Below are 25,942 nucleotides of genomic sequence, written 5' to 3' on the forward strand. Positions count from 1 at the left end.
AAGATCTAAATAAATAGAGAGATATTCTGTTTTCATGAATTGGAAGACTCAATATTGTTAAAATGGCAATTATTTTCAACTTGATCTCCAGATTCAATGTGTTCCCAATTCCAGCAAGCTATTTTATGGATATCAACAAACTGATTTTAAAGGTAATATGGAAAGGCACTTTTCTTTATTACAGATATGAGTTTGTTCCTAAGCAGGCTTTAATGGAGAACCTATCGAAAAAAATGAAAAAGGTTTCACACTATCATTTCAACTACAATTTTTTCTCAAGTTTACCTCTCCCAAACTATATTTTAAGCTTCCTGACAAAAACATGATCTTGTATTTATTAATTTATACATGCTAGACTATTCCTCAAAAAAAAAAAAAGGAATTAGGGCCAGCCCAGTGGCTCAGGCGGTTAGAGCTCCATGCTCCTAACTCCGAAGGCTGCCGGTTCAATTCCCACATGAGCCAGTGGGCTCTCAACCACAAGGTTGCCGGTTCGACTCCTCGAGTCCCGCAAGGGATGGTGGGCTGCGCCCCCTGCAACTAGCAACGGCAACTGGACCTGGAGCTGAGCTGGGCCCTCCACAACTAAGACTGAAAGGACAGCGTGAAGCTGAACGGCACCCTCCACAACTAAGATTGAAAGGACAACAACTTGACTTGGAAAAAAAAAAGTCCTGGAAGTACACACTGTTCCCCAATAAAGTCCTGTTCCCCTCCCCCAATTAAAAAAAAAAGGAATTACATCTTAGTGATTTTTGCCAGTGCTTAGCAGAGTGCCTGGCATTTTGTAGGCAATAGATTTTTCTTAAACAGATATTTGGTTTAATTATACTTTTAATGCCATGCCTAGAACACAGTGCTTTATTTTTTTTTTAATTAAATTTATTGGGGTGACAATTGTTAGTAAATTTACATAGATTTCAGGTGTACAATTCTGTATGACATCATCTATAAATCCCATTGTGTGTTCACCACCCAGAGTCAGTTCTCCTTCCATCACCATATATTTTAGAACACAGTGCTTTAAATAGAAGAGGTAGAAAATTTTTTTTTACGTAATTTGATTTTTTAAATTAAAATGCTTTAATTTATGAAACAAACCTTTAAGAAACTGTAAAGCTCAAAAGCATTGTATAGCTGCTAATAGTATTTCAGGGTTGGATTACTTTTTTATAGAAATAGACTACCACGCACTACTTTCTAGTCACTGATTTCAACTATTCATAGGGTTATGCTTAACTGCTTAAAAGTGTCCTCTATACCACCAAACCAGTATTAAAAGAAATGTTAGAGGGATTTTTTTAAGAAAAAGAAGGAAAAAAAATTAAAAATATGAATGAGAAAATACCACAAAGAAAAAAATTCTCACTGACAAAGGCAAACACATAATAAAAGCAGTGGATCAACCAACACTAAAGCTAATACAAAGTTAAAAGGCAAAAATAGGAAGATCATATGTAATTAGAAGAGTAAATTAAGGGATACACACAAATGCACACACAAGTCAAAAATAATGACAAAAGCATAAATGTGGAGGGGGTGAGTAAAAATGGTTGTGATTTTAGACTGTATTTGAATTTAAGTGACCATCAACTTAAAATAGACTGCTATACATATAACTTGGTATATATGAAGTACATGGAACCACAAACCAAAAATGTACAAGAGATATATAAGAAATAAAGGAATTCAAACACAACACTACAGAAAGTCATCAACATAAAAGAGAGCAAGAGAATAAGGAACAGAGAAGAACTACAAAAACATTCAGAAAACAATAAAATGGCAGTAACTACATACTACATACATTTACTTTAAATGTAAATGGATTAAATGCTCCAATCAAAAGACAAATGGATAAAGAAGAGGTGGTACTTATATACAATGAAATATTACTTGGCCATAAAAAAAGAATGAAATCTCATCATTTGTGACAACATGGATGGACCTAGAGGGTATTGTGCTAAGTGAAATAGGTCAGACAGAGAAAGACAAATACCATATGATTTCACTTATATGTGGAATCTGAAATACAAAATAAATAAACAAGCAAGACTGAAGCAAACTGAAACATACAGAGAACAAGCTGTCCTTGCCAGATGGGAGGGGGTTGGGGCGGGGCTAAGTGAAAAAGATGACGGGATTTAAAAAGGACAAACTGGCAGTTACAAAACAGTCACAGGGATTTAAAGAACAGCTTAGGGAATATAGTCAATAATATTGTAATAACTATATATGGTGTCAGTTAGGTACTAGACTTATTGGGGGGATCACTTCATAAGTTAAATAAATGTCTAACCAATATGTTGTATACCTGAAACTAATGTAATATTGAAAGTCAAGTGTAATTGAAAAAATTTTTTTAAATTTTTAAGTGTCCACTATATGGGCATTTGTTGATGATCAGTTCCTTTTCTTATATTACCACTGAATATATATTTCAGGCGTGTAAAGAAAAATGATTCATACTCATTTTTGCTCCTGAAGTTTTGGAAAAAAGTCACATTAAAGAGCTAGTATAAATCTCTTAGGCACAGACATTATCAGAGACTAACGAAATTACCCATCTTAAGAAAAGATGAAGAATGTTCTCTTCTTTGAACTAATTAGGTTTTTATGATTAGCAGAAAAAGGAACTTTAAAGTCCATCTACCGTGTTTCGCCGAAAATAAGACCTAGTCGGACAATCAGCTCTAATTTGTCTTTTGGAGCAAAAATTAATATAAGACCCGGTTTATATTATATTAATTATATTATATCATATATCATATCATATATTTATTGCATTATACCCAGTCATAGTAAAATAAGACCGGGTCTTACATTAATTTTTGCTCCAAAAGATGCATCAGAGCAGATAGTCCGGCTAGGTCTTATTTTTGGGGAAACACAGTAGTATCCCAGCCAACTCATTCTCCAGATTGGGAAATGGGCAGCAGGAGTGGGGGTGGGGGAGAATGTGATCATTTAGGAACTGAGAACTGAGTCACTGTAAGGATGAATGAGGTCAAGTCTTCTGCGTAGACAACACATGTAGAGCTAGTACTGGCTAATTCTAATATGATCATTCCCTTATCCCATTACTAAGAAACAACAACAACAACAAAGGAAAGTACAGATTTAGGATGATGAGGATAAGGCAACCAGGAAGCCTGCAAAAACCCAAATTCTTCTAGTTCCCTAAGAAGTCAGACTCACCTGGAAATTGACACATGAGCCATTATTTCTCTTATTGATAACAAGACAAGAGAAACAGAGGTCATTTTTCCTATATCAACAGACTAGCAGAATTGGAAATACAAAATATTATAATACAAAGTACGACTTTCATGAGACTTTTGTAGTGTTCCAGAGACTGTTCTATAATTAATTGGATCAGCAACAAAAACTGGGTCAAGAGACGAAACCACACAGAAGTAATGGTTCTATGAGTGCCTCTGTAAGACGAGACAGATGTTTCCCTACTATCTTTGCTCCTGATCTGAAGTCCAGTTTAACATTGGCATCTCATTAATCTCTAAAACCTACCGTAAATTAATGCCATTTAGGAGGGAGTAATTACTTTAAAAAATAATGATGAAATAATCAACACTAAAATATTTCTGGCTTCTGACAATCTTTATGAAAAATCCCAAGCCTCTCTTTAATTTTTTTCAAATGCTAGAAATTTGCACACAAACAAGAAGCCATATTTTATATTTATTTAAATAAAAATGAAAGTAATGACAAAGGAAACAATTACTCCCATGTATTTGGTTTCTCATTGTCAACTCATGTCTAAGCTTTGTTTTAAAAACTCAATTCACATGTAAAGCCTAAAACTAAAAATTAAAGAAAAACATTTGTTTATTTGATGTGGGGGGAAAAAACCTGAAAAAGAAAAGATTTATTATGTGTTAGTAGAAAATAACTGTGTGGTTTGAGATAGCAGACTACAAATAATCTGCTAAATTGGTGATGGTTCATTGACTTTTCCTCAATTATATTCTTAAGATAGTTTGATTTTTAAAAAGTTACCAAATCATTCAGTTTTTTGGTAGAAAAAAATAATCTGAAGGAAAAAGGAATCACTAATTCAAAATGTGTAATGCTTGCTAAAAACGCAGCCTTATAGCAAGAAACAAATTGTGAATATTAAGTAATAGCAAACAGCCAAAGAGTGCCTTTTAGTAGGGGAACTATGGGTATTCCTGACTAGGGAATATTTCATCAGATCTTCTCTTCCTACTACTCTCAATCTCAATGTCTCAAATCTCAACAGAGAAAAATGGCCAATCCAGATTTTCTCCATCTACTCTCTCCTTAAACCTCTCGCAATTTGGCATTCAATGTACCATTTCACATAAAGAGGTCATTAATAAATGGCACCATTAAATAAAATGGATTTGCTCACTCCTCAATCCTTATCATCATGGATCTTTTTGTGGATTTTTACACTGTTGGTAAACAGCATTTTTTTAAAAAAAGATTTTATTGGGGAAGGAGAAACAGGACTTTATTGGGGAACAGTGTGTACTTCCAGGGCTTTTTTCCAAGTTAAGTTGTTGTCCTTTCAGTCTTAGTTGTGGAGGGTGCAGCTCAGCTCCAGGTCCAGTTGCCGTTGCTAGTTGCAGGGGGCGCAGCCCACCATGCCTCACGGGAGTTGAACCGGCAACCTTGTGGTTGAGAGGACGCGCTCCAACCAACTGAGCCTTCTGGGAGCTCAGCGGCAGCTCAACTCAAGGTGCCGTGTTCGAGGAATTGAACCGGCAACCTAGTGGTTGAGAGCCCACTGGCCCATGTGGGAATCGAACCGGCAGCCTTCGGAGTTAGGAGCATGAAGCTCTAACCGCCTGAGCCACCGGGCCGGCCCCCTGGTAAATAGCATTTTTAAAATCCTGTCTTCCCTGCTGTCAAGATGTCGGCCTCCCTCCCCTTTTAGACTGACCATTTTAAACACGCCCTTCACTCTGCTCTCAACTCCCTCTTGGAAGGTTCCTATCATTTCACAGTTCCATCTCATGCTCCAGTTAGCTATTTCCAGAGTCAGACCAAAGCCTGGTTCCACCTCTTTATCAGCTGCACAATCTTGGCCCTGTTACATAAACTCTCTCTGACTCAGTTTCCTTGTCTGAAAAAATGGAAGTAAGAGTAGGGTTGTTGTGGGAATAAAATGTAAAGCCTCTAGTAAAATGCCTTGCATATGGCAGATGCTCAATGTGTGGCATTTATTAATATTGGGCTTGGTATTCTGCTGCCATTTTATTCTTTATTATGAAAGCCAAACTTATCATTTCTCCCCCCAAACCTACACACCTTTTAGAAGTTTTTCAGTCAGATAAATGATCCTAACACTGTTCCCATTTGCCACAAATCCTTGGGATTATCTTTAATCCCTCCACAGGGACCTGCTAATCTGCAACAGCTCTCTACAGTGTCCTTCAATTTTGGCTGTGTAATCTAAGTCAACTTTATTATGTACTGAATATTTAGAGGCTGTACCCCAACACTGGGTTGCTCACAGCTTTTTATAACTAGCTATCTCAAGAGCATATGTCACCTACGACTTCAAAACAAACAGAAACTTCTCCTAAATCAACCCCAGCCATAGGAGCTACGGTGAACCAGCATTGCCTTGCCCTAGGCTCAGCTGGGATCACCCTCTGACCTCGCTCTGTTTGGCTGCACAAGCTCTCTTGTCTCAAGTTCTAATCTCATCTGCCTATTTCAACTCCATTCCATTCTCCCGACTTTGTAGTGAAGATGACGTCTCTGGGCTTCTGCAAAGAAAAAGTGTGCTGTAAAACATGCCTCTCCTCTCATAGGCACTTCAACGCAGACGTGCCAATAAAAAAAAAGTCAGCAATGTATATCTGCAGAGTAAAGGTCCAGGCCAGAACTTCTTCCAATGTGAGTCATAAAGCACCATAAATAGCTGAACAGTCATTGCTAAGAGTTTTCACATACCTGCCAATGTGTATATATAATAAACAGAAGCTGTCAAAAAGAGAGTACCGTTACATTCTTCTTTTTTAATTGGACAGCATTTATTTTAGTAAACTAAGAGCTATGGTCTTTGGCCTGGAATAGACCAACACTGTATTGTGTTCCCAAAAGACAAGATGGATCTTTTTATAAACGTGACCTCTAAATTTCTTGCCAGCAGTACACAGATTAAAAGAGTAACTTTCTTTCTTACTTGCTCAAATACACAATATGCTAGGAATTATTTAATTACATATCACCCACAGCCAACCCTCTCAAAAAGAGATCAAATTTATGCATAAGTGATCGCACAGACCTATGCATAAGTAATCATACATTTTTATAAGCATTTTATTAAAATTTTAAAAGGTATGCAAAATTCATGGGCATTATTTTACATATAATGGGTACAATAGAAAATATTATATCCAATTTTAACATGAGATTTCATAGTAACCCATTTGTTTTGTTTGATCCTGAAGGGTAAATCTTACCAAAAGCATCAAATTCTCTATTTGGGGGTTACGGAGTAAAGATTTGAAGGTCTGATTCCGGCTGAAAAAAGGATATACTATAAGAAGTATAGTGACTAAAGAACTGCAGATTCTAAAAAAAGTTTTTATTACTCTGAGTTAGGCACTAATGTATACTTTAAATTTTCCATCCAGCAATATCTTCTTAGATGCACGAAAGGAAAAAGCAACAATACTTAAGAGAGCTGGTCTTTGAGTCCCTCATTTAGTAAAAGGCAGTAAAAAAAAAAAAAAAAAAAAAAAAGATGCTTTTTAGATGCAATCTCATTTCCAGCAACCTCACGGGTGATTTTTTTTCAAGTATCCTTCTATCTCTTCAGACAAACCATAAGGCATACAAGTACAAAAAACTGTGCTTCACTCATCCTTGCAACTCAAAATGCCCTATATATAGCCACTAGGAATCAAAGTTCACACTTAAAGAGTTGGTTTCTCAAGAGCAGATATGCCTGTTCTCATTCACTTTCACTCTGGGCCCATCTTGCTGGCACTAATTGTTCATTATCAGTGTGCAGTGTGAACAAAGTACTACAGGTAACAAGCATAATTTAACAAAAGAGTACACCAGATATATGGAAAGATAAAAACAATATATTCAACTAATAACTTTTTTTTTTTTTTTTTACGTAAAAGGCAGGAGGAGAGCTCAGATAAGGTCAAAAAAGTATTGGGGAAAAGGTCTCAGGACAAAGTGTGACGAAGACTGAGAGAAAACACTGTTGGAAGATTTGCATTATATACTAGAAAGCCTTCGGTTTTAAAACTCAAGGATTAAAATTAAGAACGAAAGCTTCCATTTGCTATGTTGTATAAACAGAGCCATAGTACAAAATGAGATATTATTTTCACGAGAGAGTCAAATTTCACTTGGAAACTAACAATCTATTTCCTCTAGTATTCACCCAGGAATTTTATTTTTTTAAGCTTTAGAAATTTATTGTAACTCAAGGCAACTCATTAAAAGCATCGCATTTCATCAGGGAACTTTCCATTTGCTTAATTTCAAACTGTGGTAATATTTCTTAATAAGGTTTTCAAGATGCTAAATTTATTTTTATTATATTCATTATTTTAAATTCTTAATCACCCTGAATCAAAAACCAATAGTATTCAAACCATTTTTTGAGGATTTACTGGCAGAGATCTTCAGATAACTCTTACCAACACAAAATAATATGAATACTCAATTTTAAAAATAATAGAAAATTCACTGAATTAAAGAAGAGCTTTGTGATCTAAAATCCAATAATATATTAACTTCCGTGAAGCCTTAAATCAAAAAAATGTAAGTAATATCTTGTGCAATAGGAAAGAAAAAGCAAACAAAAATTATATTGTGTTTATATATGTTACAATAGATTCGAGTTTAAATTAAATGGCTTGGGCTAAAGTGCTAAGCTTATTTCAGGCATAAATTACTTATATTGTTATAAAATACCACAAAAAAGCTTCAAATCTTGGTCTTAACAAATTATACACAAAATAGCATGAGGCCAAATTATTAATACTCAGACTAGGTATGCCATAATAGAAAAATCTTTATCTTAATATTTGAAATTGTTATTGCTTTAACAGTTGCCATCCTTTTTTTTTAAATTGAGGTATAACCGATATGCAACATTATATTTGTTTCAGATGTACAACATAATGATTCGATATTACAACACTTGCCATCTAAAAGTTAGTCTCTGGGTAAAACATGCTCACTACTGAGCAATAGCTATGGAAACGTGAAATAACTTACCTGAATAAATGATGATTATTGTCATAGTCAAATAATCTACCGTGTTTCCCCAAAAATAAGACCTAACCAGACAATCAGCTCTAATGCATCTTTTGGAGCAAAAATTAATATAAGACCCGGTCTTATTTTACTGTAATATAAAGAGCAGATTGTCCATCTAGATCTTATTTTCGGGGAAATACGGTATTTAAGATTTATTTCAAGGCTACTCAAGGGTGATCAACTATAGCCAATAACCATACATTATTATCCCAGGCCCTATTTCATAACCAAACACCTATCCACCCTACCCTTCAAAATCTGGATTCAGATCCATTAAGCAATCTAAGTTACTAGGTCTACATGAAAAATACGGACTGAATAAAATCCTTCATTGCTCATAAGTACTTGAACATAAATTAAATCTGTCACTACCTTGATTTCTTCTCTACCATGTTTCCCCAAAAATAAGACCTAGCCGGACAATTAGCTGTCATGTTTTTGCTCCAAAAGACACATGAGGTCTTATATAATTTTTTGCTCAAAAACACACATGACAGCTAATTGTCCGGCTAGGTCTTATTTTCGGGGAAACATGGTACCACCTTTTCTCCTCCCATTTGGCAGCTTTTCACCTATATATGTAAGTCTGCTGAAAAAAATAGCACCTGATTGCAAAGAACTAATGACTACCTTGGGACAAAGCTTGTCCAAAAGTAGTCTCCTTTCTCTGGGTTCACATATTAAATCCACTCATTAAGTATCATCACCATAGCCAGACAGTTTCAATTACATGCCCACACACTACATTAGTTTCAAAACAGTTAAACATACAGAGTGATTTTCGTCTTTTTAAAAACCATGTACTTGCCTTGTGTCTGCATTTAAGTACAACTCCATAGGCTCCTAAAATAAAAAGAAGTAAACAGTCAGGAGCAGGTATATAATCTACAGCTCTTGTAGAAATCAAAGTTGTATTATATTTACATTGGTTATCAGTATGTTATAATGATTCCTAAAATGACAATATCCTGCAGTGATAGTGCAGTGAGCCACATAAAAAGAGAGCATGGCTATTTATTATATATATTTTTATAAACCAACAGCACAAGTAACCCATTTCCTCAACACGTTATTTTTCAATGTTTCGCTTTTTAAAGAAAACTTCACTTGAGACATTTTTAAATTTAGGCTTAAAATTTTCTGGAGACAAAATTTGGACATAAGAACTTTAAGAGTAAATGAAAATTAACTCAATAGATTCTAGGGAACTTAAAATTTAAGAGCTAATGATTTCCCAATAGCAAGCTCAAGCACAGAGCCTACCAAATATGTCCTCTGTCCTAGGAGACATTTAAATCCTCTTTGAGATACTGGAATGTCTTTCCTGACTGACAAAATAGTACAGGCCTCAGTATTCCAATTAATAACTAGTAAGGGTTGCTACATTTTTGCCACAAGTAAAGATTTGGCTTCTATGGGCACAGGCCACAAGCAGTCCAAGGATCTCTGGCCATTTATAGATAAGCACTCCCACTTTCCATGGTATATTTTGATGAGATGCATCACTACCTTTTGGTACTTAGCCTATTATTAATATCTAGCCAATAAACTACCTCCTGAGAAGCAGAACACAGAGTTAACAGCAAGGTACCCAGAAAACTGAGGTTAAAGTTATATGGTAAAAAATCTAATTAGGAGAATCAAAAGGTAATGTATGAGGTTTGTAGACATGTCAAGAACACTTACGTTAACAGACAGGCAAAGCCTGCTCGCATCTATGAGAAGGGGACTTCAGGCACATGAAATTGGGAAATGTGTCTCCAACAGAGTCTAAAGAACCAGAACAAGTCTCCCCCACTTTGGTGGAGATGGATGAATCTTATTATCATAGTTAGGGTGGGACCAGCCATTACAGCCATCCAACTTACCTCCACAATCAGCAGGCAATCACATCTAAGCCTCATGTAACTGCCCATGCCAGTTTTTCTATGGGGTAAAAATGCACTATCTAGGCCACAAGAATGTAGGGTTTGCTTGACGGTTTTTAATTTCCTTAATATATATGTATTTCTTCGCCAAAAAGTATCTGAGGCAGTTTACAAAGAAAAAACACCCTAACAATGATGGTTCTGACAACAACTTAAACTGACATATTTTGATTTAGATAACAGTCTGGTGATTTTAGTCAATCTGAGCCAATTCCTGAGAAGATGATCCCTTATGGCTATACTAAGAAAAATAAGGTTTTGATCCAGAAAAACTTAGGCACAAAATCTGGAACATTCCAACTCTGTTATACCTTATGAGCTGACCTCCTCCAGTCAGCAGCTTTATTGCATAATTCTTCAATTCTAACACTTGGAAAAAAACTAAAAAGGCAGCTATTATAAAACAGTAGATGAGACACTGACAGTAAATTTTATTTATATAAGTAATATCAATGAAGAAAAGGAAAAGGAGTTGACTGGTGAAGAAGGATTTGTTCTTTTTATATGGTTTTGACTTCAGACCTTGAAGCAAACATCCAATGATTAGACTATATTTTAATTGTTTGTATTTATTTGAAAAAGATTTAACAACATAATATCAAAATCTAAAACAGCTTTGCTGTTCACATTGGTAAATTTTTAAAACTTCTTTTGAAATTCAAAATTTATTTGAAAATTCTGAAATACAAAATTTTTGTAACAGTTGCTTTCAAGATAGAAATGCTAAGAAACCATAATTATAATCACTTATCCCATTAACAGAACCATTTATAAAAATCTCCATAAAGTTATCTTTAAGAGCAAAAATTACTAAGAGAAGAAATCAGGAAGACTGATGAAAAATGAATTAGCATATTTCATCAAATCAACAATGTCAATGATTATAGACATGATTTTATGTAGTACTAGGAAAGAAAAAGCGCTGTCAATTAAACCATGACATGCTACTGATTATCACATACATCTTGATTTCAGAGATGTTAAAATATGACCACATTGTGTGCCTCAGAATTTATAAAATATAGTTTGTCATTCTTAAAGACAAATAGAAGTTATTTATTCATTTATTTACCAAGTAAAACTTATACAAATAAGTCCTGTTATTCAAAATTAAGCCAAGCTGGTATAAAAATAAAATGTTACCAAAAATTGTAGATTAAAACACCATAATTCCCAATGAAAAGAATGAAATGAAGGCAGCCTTAAGAAACCTCTGATTTATTAAACTTTTTTTGTTTTTTAAGTTTGAGATGTTTATCTTTGAGGAACAGTGTTCAGGTAGTGAAATGCACTCTTTTGTTAGTGTATAGTTCTGTGAATTTGGACAGTTTCTTAGAAAGTTATACAGTTTCCATATGACCCAGCAATCTCACTTCTATCTAGGTAATTATTCTAGAGAAGTGGAAATTTAAGTTCGTATTAAAAAAAACCTGTACGCAAATGTTTATAGTGGCTTCCAAAATTATGATTTATTAAATTTTAGGAGGTTTAAAAATGTTATTAACTTTCAATTGGAGAAAAAGACCCAATAATTTATGAGCAATTTTGTTTTTAATATTTTACTTTTAGGCATATATCTGAATTGATGTGATTAAATTAACAGGACTTGAATTACTAACTCTTTTGGTGGTAGGTATAACTATACATTTCTCAGAAACCCAAAGATGCTAAACTTACCTTCACCTACAACCCCAAGGATCTCAAATTTATTCATCACATTACCAATGTTAGGAATCTTCATGAAGACAAACTCCTCTTTTGATGCAAGCCACAGAACATGGCATCAAAAAAGAACTTCTGAGAAAGGTGTTCACAGGTGGGCAGGAATTTTCACATATTTGTTCTCATGTGAAGTATTAAATGGCTACCTGAAAGAACAAACACAATTAAAAGCCATAAGTTTTGTGTCTCAGTATTATAATAACCTATCCTATCTTTTTGTACAGTGCTTTCAAAACGATGTTAACGTTGCATATACTAAAAAAAAAAAGAAGAAGAAATAATAATAGGTGAGAAGAACACAAAATGGACAAACAAATGTACCTAAACTGTATTTGAAATAAATAACATAAACACACTGAAGGGGATCAGGGGGGAAAGAATTAACCCTAGGTAACTTTTGGAAACAATTATTTTAACTACATACTCTCCTTGAGCTAAAGACAAAATAAATATAAATAAATATATACTCTACTTGGATATTTGTTTTTATAGAGATATGAAACTTCTTGATGTGTGTTCTAGGACTGAGCAAGTAAGTAAATATATTGTAGATAATGACAGTTTGGTCACTTATTCTCATAAAAGGAAGTTACAAATATGTAAAGGGGGAAGGCTTGGAATTAGAGTTAACCACATAAGCTCAGTTCTTCATACAGAGAGATGTAGAAATCGATATAAATGTGTGTGTAAATATACATACACACATATATTCCTTAGCTGTGTGCTGAGGAGGCCTAGAAGCAATGACACTCCAATAGCCACAAGCACAGCTGCTGCACCAATAAAAGGAACCAGGGTTCCTTGGAGAAATGGCTGAGTCCCCAGCTCGGGCAGGGCAAAGCACAATATGAGACTAGGAGATATTTTTGTGGTGCCAGAAAGTAAGTAAATGCTCAAAGAATGATGGGGACATGTCTAACGGACACAGGAGTCAGCTTGAAGAGACTCCCACTGGTCAAAGGAGTAACATCGGAGCAACAAAACAAATAGGAATAGTAGCACATTACAATCCATAGAATAAAACAAAAACACACCAGTCCTTACTGACATAAATAAATGGTGGAAAGGGAAAAACTCTTTCTCAATACTGTAATTCCAAATAATAAATGTAGTGGAGAAATTAGAAAATTCCCATTTGGCCACCACCCTGGTAATAATTTCAGGCAAGTATCATCAATACGTGATAAAACTAGCGGTTGAAGGTTTGATGGAAAACAGGATATTACCTAGTCTCAAGGTAGCTCCCTATAAGATACCTATCAATTACAACAGGAAAAATAGTAATTTCATAGAGAAGAATCCTTCCTGCCAGACACTCCGTTAATTAAGTGATCAAAGTTAACCCCATCAATAAAAGGACAAGTCAACATCATATGCCTCGTGATAGGACGCATCACAACATACTTCTGTAACATTCCTTCCAGAAAAGTAAAACCTAAATCTAACCACAGGCAGCAGCAGACAAGCCCACAATGAGGGACATTCTACTATATAACTAGTCTGTATTCTTTAAACATGTCTAGGTCATGAAAGACAAGGAATGACCACTGAGTAACTGTTCCAGAAAGGAGATTAAGAGAGTCATAACTAAATATAATGCACGATCCTGGATTAGATTCTGGACAAGAAAAACATTTTTTTTTTCTACAAAGGATAAATGATAAAATTTAAATGTCTACAAATTAGATAATATTGTATTAATGACAATTTTATCTTGATAACAGTATAGTGGTTATATAAAACAATGCTCCTGTTTTAAGAAATGGCGAAATGGGTGAAAGTGCTCAAAAGGTACAAAGTTCTAGTTATAAAATAAGTAAGTCATGGGATGTATAATATATAGCATGGTGACTATAGGTAGTGATAACATATGGTATATTTGAAAGTTGCCGAGAGTAAATCTTAAGTTTTCATCACAAGCAAACAATTGTAACTATGTGTGGTGATGGATGTTAACTAGACTTATTGTGGTGATCATTTTATAATATCTAGAAATATCGAACCATTATGTAGTACTCCTGAAACTAATCTAATGTTGTATGTCAATTCTATTTTGATCAAATATATAAGGCACAGCCCAGAATCTCTAGAATGAGACAGTCTAACAAAACGTTTAACTACAACAAAAAAAGAAATGACACCAAAGTTTTTAGAATCAAGTTTGCAACTTAAACTGTTCAGAAAAAAATATGTTGTTTGTAAGGAGAAAAAGATAAAGTCAATATGGTAAAATGTTAGCATTTGGGGAACCTGGGTCAAGACTCTATGAAACAGGAAATTCTTTCTACCATCTTTCAAACTTTCCTCCAAATCTGAAATTATTTCAAAATAAGTTCTTTTGTTTGAAAAAAAAACCGAAATCCTATCCTGTCTTTAAGAATATCCGTATCAACACAAAATATTGGTTTAACAAAATAAAAACCAATAAAGAAATTTTCTTTGCTGCCTATGAAATTTGAAACTTAAAAAAATGAGTACCCCATGTGGTATGGATAAATATTAACATGAAGAAGTGTGTTTTTTTTGTATGCTGATGGTAGGAATGTAAACTGATACAAGATTTCTAAAGAGCAATATGTCCATAATTAAATGCTTGTAAAATGTTCATATTCTGATAAAAGTATCTGACAAAAACCCACATCCTTATTAAACGTGAATTATTAAACACAGTCCCGTTAAATATTAAGAATATGACAAGAAATCCTACTCTTAATGCTTATTAACATAACTATTAGACATCCTGGTGGGTTCTAGCCAGCTCAATAAAACAAGAAAAAATAAATTACTAGTATAGGATTAGAAAGAGGGAAACAAAATAGAATTTACAGATATTGTCTACAAAGAAAATTCAGAGGAATTTACGAATTATTAGGATTGTAAGTGCTAGCAAAGTAGCTGAATATAAGTTTAATATACAAATATCAACTGCATTTGTAAACATTAACAAGAAACAAAATATAATTTTTTTTAAAAAATCACATTTATAACAAGTCACTTAGGATTTAACATAACAAAAGATACTCAAGACCTCTATTCAAATTATATACCTTTATTCAAAGGCATTAATGATGACCTAAATAAATGGAGACATCATCCCAATTTTGAGGCTAGGAAGATTCATTCAATACTATAAGGAAGTCAATTCTCTCCATTATTACCGTATACAGTCAATGGTATTCCAAGCAAAATCCTAACAGGGTTTTCTGAGGAATTACGGTAAGCTGATTCTAAATTACTTGTAGAAGAGCAGAGTCCCAAGTACAGCCCACACCCTTCTGAATAAGAAAAGTAAGAAGGTGAGGGTAGGATCTGGCAGGAGGCCCTACCAAGTATCCTGTGTTAGAATTGAGTTACAGGAATCTGGAGAAGGTGCTCTTGGCACCGAGACAGACAAATCAGCCAGTGGAACTGATGTGAGAGCCCAGAAGTACACCACACTTTAATAGCCCTCCAGTTGCACACTCACCTACCTCCTCCTTCAGTCTGTTCTCCTCCACACAGGAGTCTTTAGGATAAGTCAGATCAGGCCACTGCTCGGCACAAAACTCTCAGCGGCCTCCCTTATCTTTAAGAATGAAGGCAAAGTCCACATGAGCCCCAAGGCCTCCACCTCCCCTGCTCTGCTATCGTCTGGAAATAGTTTTCACCCTTGGCTTGTTTCACTCCAGCCACACTGACCTCCTTTCAGTATGTAACAGGAAAGGCAGTTGTCTGTCCCTAATGCTAAACATTTCTTCGTCACGCTAACATTTACTTTAGGTCTGATTCTTATTATTTGATTTTTTTCATTCAACATTTACAAAATATATTTTCGAAAAAAAGGAAGTCAAGAGAAAGCAGACACAATACTTATTTTAGAAAACTTTAAAGGAATCCCAAATTTTCAAAGGATGACTGTAACATTTAGAGAAAATGTTACAATTTCAGAAGAGATTAATGTTTATTCTATTCATTTATTAACCAAGTAATTGCTGACTGCCTCACATGTTTCAGGAAATAGGTAAAAAAAGACACACAGGATAACGGTGAACAACATAAGCAAGCTTTACATTTTGCTGAGGGAGGAAAAAAATACAAGATTATTATACTTAAAATACAAGAGTGATACATGCTAGGAAGGGTGGGGAAAGAATGATTACTGAGACAGAGAGGTCTCTCTAAAACCATGACATCTGAGGTGAACTATCAATAACAAGAAGGGACCACCCACATGAAGATCGACATCAGTCACATTCCAGGTCAAAGACGCTCTGAGTTTTCTGAGGACGAATCATTTCTTCGTCTTCTATGGCTGATTTGAAGAATTCCCAGGAAATATTTAAATATTCCTCTCTTTACCAACAATGGTATGGCTCATTTGAAAGGAAACTAGAGATTAAAATTTACTCATTCCCACTATGAAGGCTCAGCACCCCAAAAGTTCTGTACGTGAGTATATACAGAGGGTGCCAAAAAAAGTATACACATTTTAAGAAAGGAAAAAACTATTAAAATTGTAATACTCAATATATACTGATAATAAAAGATGAATACAAGTCATGTGTATATATTTTTTTGGCATTCCCAGTATAAAGAACATTTGGACCCACCTATTCTCTGTGGAAATCAAAATTGAGTAATGCAAACTGGGAATCAGAATTTAAATGTGTGAGTAAATACATAATGTAGGTGTCAAAAACAGTCTTTTAACTACCGGTATTCATACTGAAAAAAAAATTATGCCAAATTGGATTTAACTATGAATGCAAAGGACACAACTTAGTAGACCCGACAAGCTCAGGGAGCTACTTGGCAGGCTTGACAAGCTCAGTGACCAAAGTCACGTCCCCATGTCCCAGGCCTACAGCTTTCTTAGCAAAGGTCAATCTTTACCTTCAATGAGCCCTGTCCATTGTTCTTATGCACCTAGGACAACACACCTTTGAAATTCAGAGTAATTTTCTTTTCCAGACTCCTCAAAGCACAACCGCAGGCACCAGAGTACAGACCTCCAGAGCACAAGACCACAGAACACCTCATTGCTGTCCTATTGCCCACATACCATCTCTATTTGCTGTAAATGTTAAATGTTAACTATCCTGTACTCACCAGTAAAAGGAGTTTGTGTTTCTCCACTTTGCTTTTTATCCAATCTTAGAGCTTTTCCCACTTTGCTTTCTCCCACCTCCTTAATCTACCAACAATGGATTTCATGTAACCTTCTTACATTTTCTCCTTTGATTCTAAATGTACAAAATGAGCAGCAAAACTTCCTTTTTTTCTGGAGCATTTTCTCAATCCGTTGAGATCTTGCTTCCGAGTAGGTCCTCAAATTTTTGGCTCATATAAATTTTTCTACAGGTTACGATGTTCTTACATTAACAACTACAATTTTATGTGAATAACACTGATTAATTTTTTTAAGGCATTAAAAACTCAGACAAATTTAGCTTGAAGTAACTAAGTAACTTGGATGAACTGTCCATTTGAGAACAAATACAAATGCTGGAGGGAATACTTTTTAAAAACAGCCTAAAACCCCAAAGACTTAATAAGATTGTGAAGAATTACCTGGCTGAAATCAAAGTAAAATAAGAGAACCCAGAGAAGTAGTCCAAACCACCCAAAATGGTTTTAACCAATTTTGGCTCTTGAAAATCAAGGGAAAAATACTAGAGAAAAACAGGCTTGCTCTTGAAACCCTTACAAATCCATGGGCAAAAACGTCAAAAGCAAGAGTATTGTAAAAGGAGGAAGTTTGTGGGGTGGCCAGATGGCTCAGTTGGTTAGAGTAATCGTTCTGAACAACAGGGCTGCACACTTCCATTCCCACATGGGCCAGTGAGCTAAGCCCTCTGCAACTAGAGTGAAGACAAAGAGCTGCCGCTGAGTTTCCGGAGGGGGCCAGATGGCTCAGTAGGTTAGAGTGCGAGCTCTCAACAAGGCTGCCCCATGGGATGGTGGGCTGCGCCCCCTGCAACTGAAGATCGAAAACAGAGACTACGCCCTCCACAACTAGACTGAAGGACAATGACTTGGAGCTGATGGGCCCTGGAAAAACACACTGTTCCCCAATATTCCCCAATTAAAAAAATAATTTTAAAAAAATCCAGAAAAGGAAAGAAAACAGAAAAGGGAGGACAAATAAAAAACACAAAATAAGGTGGCATACTGAAAACCAAATATAGCTGTAACTATAATACAAATAGATTAAGCTCCACTTAAGACAGATAAACTGATTGGACAAAAATATCAAAATCCAACTGTGTGCAAGACATGCATCTATTTATATAATGGTAGATAAAGGTTGAACATTAGACAAACAGAGACAGAGAGAACAAGAACACCAACTAACCAAAAGCTGGTATAGCTACATTCGTGTAAGATACAATAGACTTTAAGATATATTTTCAAAGTTACCATAAATAGAGTTACTACAAAAGGTTCAACTCACCAGGAAGTTATAATAGTTCAAAACTTGTACAAAATGCAGCAATTGAAGTATAAAGTAAACACCGGAAGTACAAAGAAACACAAACCCAGAATCGTGATGCAAACTACAGGGGAAAAAACAATTCAAATAACAGCAAACTTCTCATCAGAAACCATGGGAGCCAGAAACAAGTTCTACAATATTTTTCAAGGGCTGAAAGGAATATTAGGTTGGTGCAAAAGTAACAGCGGATTTAAAAGGTTAAAAAATTGCAAAAACTGCAATTACTTTTGCACCAACCAAATAACTGTCAACCTAGAATTCTATATCTAGCAACAATTTCTCAAGAATTATGGGGAATTGTGGAGATTAAACACGTTTTCCTTGGATGAAGGGACACTAAGAATTTGTTGCCAGCCGACCTACCCTAAAAGAATGACTACAAAAAGTTCTCTGAATAGAAAGAAAATGATAAAAAAAAGGGCTCCTTGAAAATTAGGAAAGAACCAAAAGGGCAAAAATGGAAGTATATACAATAGTCTTTCCCTCTCTTGAGTTTTCTAAATTATGTTTAATGGCTGAATCAAATATAACACTGTCTAAATGTCATTGTTCTCAATGAATGTAGAGGAAATGTTGAAGATAATTATATTATAAATGGTGCAGGATAGAGGGACGTAAATCAACGGAAAGTTTCTAAATTTCACTTTAACTGGTGAAATGTCTCTTGAAGTAAAGGACAAAGGAAGCGGATCTCAGAAAGTATTGGTGAAGCCACATTTTTTTAAACACATTGCATCTCCCATTTACTCAACTCTCTGAAATCTGGCTTTTCAAAGAAGTCCAGGAACCACACATTTCTTTAAGACCACTAGCCAGCTCTCATGTTGACTTTTATGCTGCATTTGATAGTGTTTATTCCTTAAAATCGTTCCTCTCCTGTTGTTGGGGGAACCAAACTTGTGACTCCTACATTTATGTATACTTTTTCCCAGTGTCCTAAATTGACTTCTATCTTCTACCCACCCCTGATTTTTGTGTTTCTCAAAGTTTGGGCCTCAAACCATGTCATGGAAACACCTGAGCCCCACTCTGGACCTACCGATTCAGAACCCATGGATGTGAGTTCCACGGGGTCAGCCTTGTAACAAGCTCCACCAGGTGAAGTGTGAAAATTATTATTTTTAAATGTTGACCTACAAGGCTGTCATTGGTCCTCTTCTACCTCCACCTGTTACACGTGCACAATGAAAACCACACCCCAAACTTCCACCACTTACTGCTATCAATAGGATATACAAGCTGCCTACCTGCCCGCTACCAGCACCTATAATCCCCCCGACACAGAGTATTTGTTTAAATGAACATGACGCCTCTCAAAAATGCTTTGTCAACCACGATCTCTCTCTTTTAGGCTCCAGACCTGCACATGCAGCTATCCAATGGACATGTCCACCTGGATGTCCTGAAGTTTCCCTGAATCAGTTAGGAGGATTAAGTTCAGCCAACAGTAACAGAAAAACCTAAAAGAATAGTGGTTTCTATAAAAGTTTATTTCTCTCAGCAGTCTGTGACAGGCTAGGATGAAAATTCCACTCCACAGAGTACTCAGGGAGTCTGGCTCCTTTCTGCTCTCCACTCCACTATGCCGAGAATATGACCCCATTTCATGGTCCAAATGGAGCTCCACCCAAAACCACCACATTCCTAGCATCAGGATAGAAGTAGGAAGAAGGAAAAGAGAAGAGCACATTCATCTCTCCGTAATGTACTTCCCGGAAGTAAAACACACTACATGTACTTTCATTCCATTGACCGGGACTTAGTCTCACGGCCATATCTAACTGCTAGAGACTAGAAATACAGTCTTTGTGTTAGGCAGTCAAATTGTATTACTAAGGGAAAAAAGGGAGAGTAAACACTGGAGAGCATTCTTGGCCACACATCCCAAAATCACTGTGTCCCACACTGAACTCATCAGTTTTCAGGATAAACTGCAATTTTAACCTTTGTGATGTGTCCACCCTACCGCCATTCTGCCTGACAAACTCCTTCTGCTCGCTTAATACATCATGTGTCTTTTGGTGAAGCTTTCCTTTACCCAACCACCTTTCCCTCCAACCTAAACAGACTGGATGTCTTTGGGCCACCTTCATACCTGGCACACATATCTCTTTTTGCACTGCTAATTCCATATCATATTTAAGCCCATCCTTCCATTCAAACCTCTCCCATTAGAAGGTAAATTTCGAGTGGCAGGTTCACTCAGTGGTTAGAGCGCAGTGCTCATAACACCAGGTCGCTGGTTCGATTCCCACCTGGGCCAGTGAGCTGCACTCTCCCCAACTAGACTGAAAAGGGAGGACCAGGAGCTGCGCTGTGCCGCGCCATCCACAACTAGACTGAAAACAATGACTTGCCATGGAGCTGACGGGTCCTGGAAAAACACACTGTTCCCCAATATTCCCTAATAAATTATTTTTGAAAAAAGGTGAATTTCTTGAGGGCAGAAACTATGCCTCATTTACCTTACATGCACGTACAGCTATACATACTAAATTTTACAAAAATGAATCAATACCTGCTTCCTAAAATTACGGCAGCAGGGAACTGGTAACAGAGGTACCTAATAAAAAGAACGTCACCGTACGAAACACTGTAGTATAATGGGATGTGCTTAAGTCCCAAATCACAGAAGTTACGAGAATACAGTAGTCCCCCGATCTGTGGTTTTGCTTCCCATGGCTTCATTTACCCGTGATCAACTACAGTTCAAAAATGCTAAATGGAAAATGCCAGAAATAAACTCCTAAGTTTTCAATTATACGCCGTTCTGAGTAGCATGATGAAATCTCATGCTGTCCGGCTCCATCCCACCTGGGGCATGATTCATCCCTCTTTCCAGCATCTCCACACTATATACGACCCGTCCGTCAATCACTTAGTAGCCATCTCAGTTATCAGATCACCTGTCGAAGTATCGAAGTATCGTGGTATCGCAGTGCTTGTGCTCAAATACCCCTGATTTTACTTAAAAATGGCCCCAAAGTGCAAGAGTAGTGATGCTGGTAATCCAGAGAGGCCATCAAGTATATATATGTATAGGAAAAAACATAGGATATATAGGGTTCAGTAGTCTCCACGCTTTCAGGCATTCACTGGGGGTCTTGGACTGTATCCCCTACGGATAAGGGGGGACAACTGTAATATGGCCATCTGCTCTTACCCGGCCACTGCCCTCCTCCACACCTGACCTACTCATTTTCTATACCCATCTTTCTTTTTTATGGTATAAATAAATATAGTGAGGTAAATTTTAAGTGTGTTTCCATTTGACTATACAAATAAATTTATATTTAAGTTAGGCCAGAGACTGGGTTCTGTGCTTAGACTCCTCTTAAATCTCAGCAGTTATCCACTGCAGAAGACCAGGTTCAGCATGTTTAAGGCCTTGGAAGAGTCACAAAGGAGCTTCAATATTTTGAGGACTTTTCTCTGAAAGAAAATATCTAGACAATCATAGTATTCAACTTACGAAGCACAGCATTACAACTGATAAGCACATTACTAAAATAACACACTAATCTACGATAGCTTCCAGAGTCAAAATTTTTACAAATTGCAAAAGAAACAAAGCAAGTGTCTGCAGGAACATCAACCTAGGCCTCACAATACTGCTACCGATAATTTCTCCTTTACACTGCGCAGTGCGTTAATAGTCGGATACACCAGCTAATAAAATGCCATGAAAAGAACCAACAAATGCAACTCAACTGAAAATGACCCAGAAAGACTTATAATGTCAGGAATAGCCTATAGAACTACAAGGTTGAATTAATAAATACCCAAGAGTTGAACATTTTGACAGAACTTGAAGGTCCACGAGGTGAAAGACCAAATTTGTAAAAATAAATTAGAATCCTAGAACTGAAAGAATAACAGGAAAGGAACTTGTTTGACAGTTTAAAGAGAAAAATATCGGATACAGAAGATTCTAAACATATTTTTAAAACTTGACCAAATGAACATATAAACTGTAGCAAAGAACTGCAGAATGTTTCTTTTTCCCCAAGCACAGACAGAACATTTGCAAAAACTGATAATGTGCTAGGCCATAACGCAATTCAAAACAAATTACAAGGTCTGAAGTCCAAGGATGTGCTCTCTCCACAATGCAAGTATGCACAAAGTGAATCACAAAAGAAATAACTAGGAAATATTCATGTTTGGAAATTAATACATTCTTATAATAATCCATATGTCAAAAAAGAAATCATAAAAAGCATTTAAAAACACAAACTTATGGGAAGAAGCTAAAGCAATTCTTGGGGTAACTGAGAGCCTTATACATGCATATCAAAAAACACTTAAAAAAATAAAAATTAATCAACTAAGCATCTATCTCAAGAGGTTAAAAAAACAGCAAAATAAATGCACAAAAAAATATCAAGAAAGAAATAATGAAGAGCAGAAATTCATAAATTAGAAAATACATGAAGGGGTTCAGAAGAGGCCTCCCCAAAATGTGCTACTTTGGCATGGGGATTATTTTGAGCTAAAGGCAATTGAGACCCTGCAGGCTCATAAGAAACTTTTACCTCTCCCTTAAAGAATTTAAATTTGGGGCCTTGCCCATAAGAGTTATCACCAGAAATAACTTTTTATGACCTATGTACAGGGCAAGGCAACCTTTTAATTACTGAACATCTGTTATTCTTATGATCCTGCAAATGACCTTCCTCCCCTCTGAAGCCCCAAAGCATCTTACCTCATTCCTTGGCTCAGGATAGACCTCATTTTACCTTTCTGTCTCTGAACCTCTCATGGATGTGTGGTTCCCACACATACGTATATAATTAAATTTGGTTATGTTCTCTTGTTAATCTGTCTCATGTCAATTTATTAGACCAGTGGAAAGAGCCTAGAAAGGGAGAGGGAAAAGGAAAAAGAGAGGGAGAGGGCCACCCCCACCCCCCCAACAATAAAGAGATCAAAAGAGCTGGATTTTAGAAATCAAATTGGGAACTAATGAATGGAAAAAGAGAACTCAGCCCAGCCAACGGATTGATTTCAAGCTTATGTGCTATCCTGAGCGGAGAACCTAGCCACACATGCCATGATCCACTGAAAGAACTGTGAGCTAATAATACACGGTGCTGTCTTAAGCCGCTAAGCTTGTGGTAATTCATTACAAAACAGGAAACTAACACACAGCATCTTTTCATTTATATACAGTTTTAAAACAGGTAAAGCTGAACTACATTGTTTAGGTATGCAAATATAAGTAGTAAATCTATACAAATAAGTGACCAGGGAAGTGTTTCTTATAAAAATTACTTCCAGGGAGGAGTTGAGATTGAGAAGAGATATTATTATATAGGAAGGCTTTCTGGGACATTGATAATGCTCTTTCTTGACTTGATTGATAAACAGACATTAATTAAAGTGTGTTTTATGCATTTTATGTTGTTATATTCCACAATAAAACAAGTTTTTAAGAACTCAAAGAGTAATTCTGATGATACCATATATAAATAGTTCCTTGGTCATTTATATGGAGGTAAAAGAAATTTTTATCAAAGATAAACACTGACCAAAAAAGTTTAATTGAACTCTCTCCGAGGCTCAGACTCCAAAAAATGTACTGTGTCTGATGCTGGGTATCAACAATAAAACCCCAAACTTCCAGTGATGGATAACCTGGGTGCTGACCACACCCATGCCAGACAAGGAGCTGGTGAGAAAACTGGCTGAGTTTGGCCTCAATGAGAGATCACTGCCTGACATCCAAATGTCTGAAGACTTTGAAAAAGAGGGAGTAGAGCAGGTGATTTCAGTTATTTCAGAGGGAAGAACTAAGGTCAGTGGTATTAAGTGAAGGGAGACAGATTTCAGCTCAGTAGTGATTGGACAACAATGAACCATTAATGGTTACTCATTCATTCTATAAATATCTGTCAGATTTGTACAGTGGACCAGCCCACTTATAGATGCTTTGGGATACAGCAGTGAATATCACAGACGTGCTCCCTGCTCTCATGGAGGCTCCTAAGGGGAGACAGGCAATAAACAAACCAACATGATCATTCCGGGAGCAGATTTACTACCCCAAAATATGTCTCTTTGGCTTAAGGATTATTTTGAGCTAAAGGCAATCAAATTCCAGCAGATCCAGAAAAGGCTCTTTACCTTCCCCCTCAACTGCCTAAATTTATGTTGGAAGTGGGGCCTGTACCAGGAAGAGAGCTATTACCAGAGAAACCTTTTTATCTGCATAACAAAGCAACTTTTGTTTTCCAAACACCTCCGCTGGTCTTCCTGTGAAGGGCCTTCCTCCCCTTTGTCTCTCCAGACCCCAGACCCCTTTCCTCAGCTCAGGATGTAATGTAAGCTCCAGTTACCTGGCTGCTCTTTGAATCTTAGTATATTCTTATGGGGCCCCATACCTACAAAATTAGTTTTTCTCCTGTAAATCTGTTTTATGTCAATTGAATTATTAGACTAGCCAGAGAACCTAGAAGGGAAGAAGGGAAAAATTTTCCACACCTACAACAGTGACAAGGATTACAAAGGAAAAAGTCTTATGATAGAAAGTTATGGCCCTTGAGAAGGAGGGGTCCTGTAGATAGGGTAGTCTGAAAAAGGCCTGTCTGGGGAGGTAAGATTTGAGTGAAATCTGTTTAATGTAAAGAAGCAAGCCTTGGCAACAGGGATTTGAGAAGAGTATTTGAGGCAGTACAAAGAGTCCTACAGACCTTGATCAATTCAAGCACAGAAAAGACTTGTAATTTGAAGCATCGCCAACAACAAGGGGACGAAAAAGGGTAGGAAGAGCCCGCTGGAAGCAGTTTGGCCAAGGTAGTAAAGAGTCATATACTAAGCTAGATGTGCTCTAAGTTCCCTTCCAACGTGAAGATCTAAGAATCTCTCAAAATCGTTTGAGTTTGTGATTACTAACCATTAACTTCATAAACAAATAGAATGCATTTTAAAGCAGATTTGTCTTGCACTAAGAAATACACCTAGAATTAAGCAATCGTGTATGCATTGGCAAGTAAGCAGGTACCTACAAGAACTGACAGAAATGCAAGGCTTATAATTTATTTCCTATATTATTAGTATTGAATTTAAGAGCTGCCTGGGCCTTGAATGTTTCCTTTGTTGCTGAAATTATACTCTTCATCTCAACAGATCTTTTCTTCCCAAGAGAGTACAAAACCAGTCGAATCATGAATTTTGTTTTCATTTCTGGCATTGTTTTTATATATACAAATGCGAGAACCATTTTGTCACTGAAAATTGCACAGGAATGGAATTGGTACACAACAAAACTTCTGTTATAATAAGAGGGATCAGGTGGTTTGAAAGCATCCTAAAACTTGTGATCCATGTATGGAAGGAAACCATTTCTATGGAAAGCACAGCCTTGTGAAAGAATACTCCCTTATAGAGAATTCTCCTTGTTAAATCTAAGTGAGGAGATAATGCACTCCTACCTAGTTTTCTTCCTAGATGGGACCACCTGACCCATTATTAATAGGATCCTCACTATGCTTTATTCCTCCAATAGTGGAGAATAATTTGATTTATAAGTCCA

The 25,942-nt window shown here is 36.2% G+C and overlaps 1 protein-coding gene across 2 annotated transcripts in view; it reads right to left on the reverse strand.

The window, feature by feature from the left end:
- CDKL5 (cyclin dependent kinase like 5) overlaps nt 1–25,942 on the reverse strand; it is a 159,963-nt gene that overhangs the window by 90,518 nt on the left and 43,503 nt on the right. For both annotated transcript variants that reach the window (XM_081041887.1, XM_081041886.1), the window contains exons 2-3: nt 11,889–12,079; nt 9,092–9,126 (exon numbers count right to left, since the gene is read on the reverse strand). In XM_081041887.1, the coding sequence (XP_080898013.1) occupies nt 9,092–9,126; nt 11,889–11,952 (99 nt within the window). In that variant the 5' untranslated portion in view covers nt 11,953–12,079. The remainder of the gene's footprint in view (nt 1–9,091; nt 9,127–11,888; nt 12,080–25,942) is intronic.

This window comes from Rhinolophus hipposideros, assembly GCF_964194185.1.
Source record: "Rhinolophus hipposideros genome assembly, chromosome: X".
NCBI classification, from domain to species: domain Eukaryota; kingdom Metazoa; phylum Chordata; class Mammalia; order Chiroptera; family Rhinolophidae; genus Rhinolophus; species Rhinolophus hipposideros.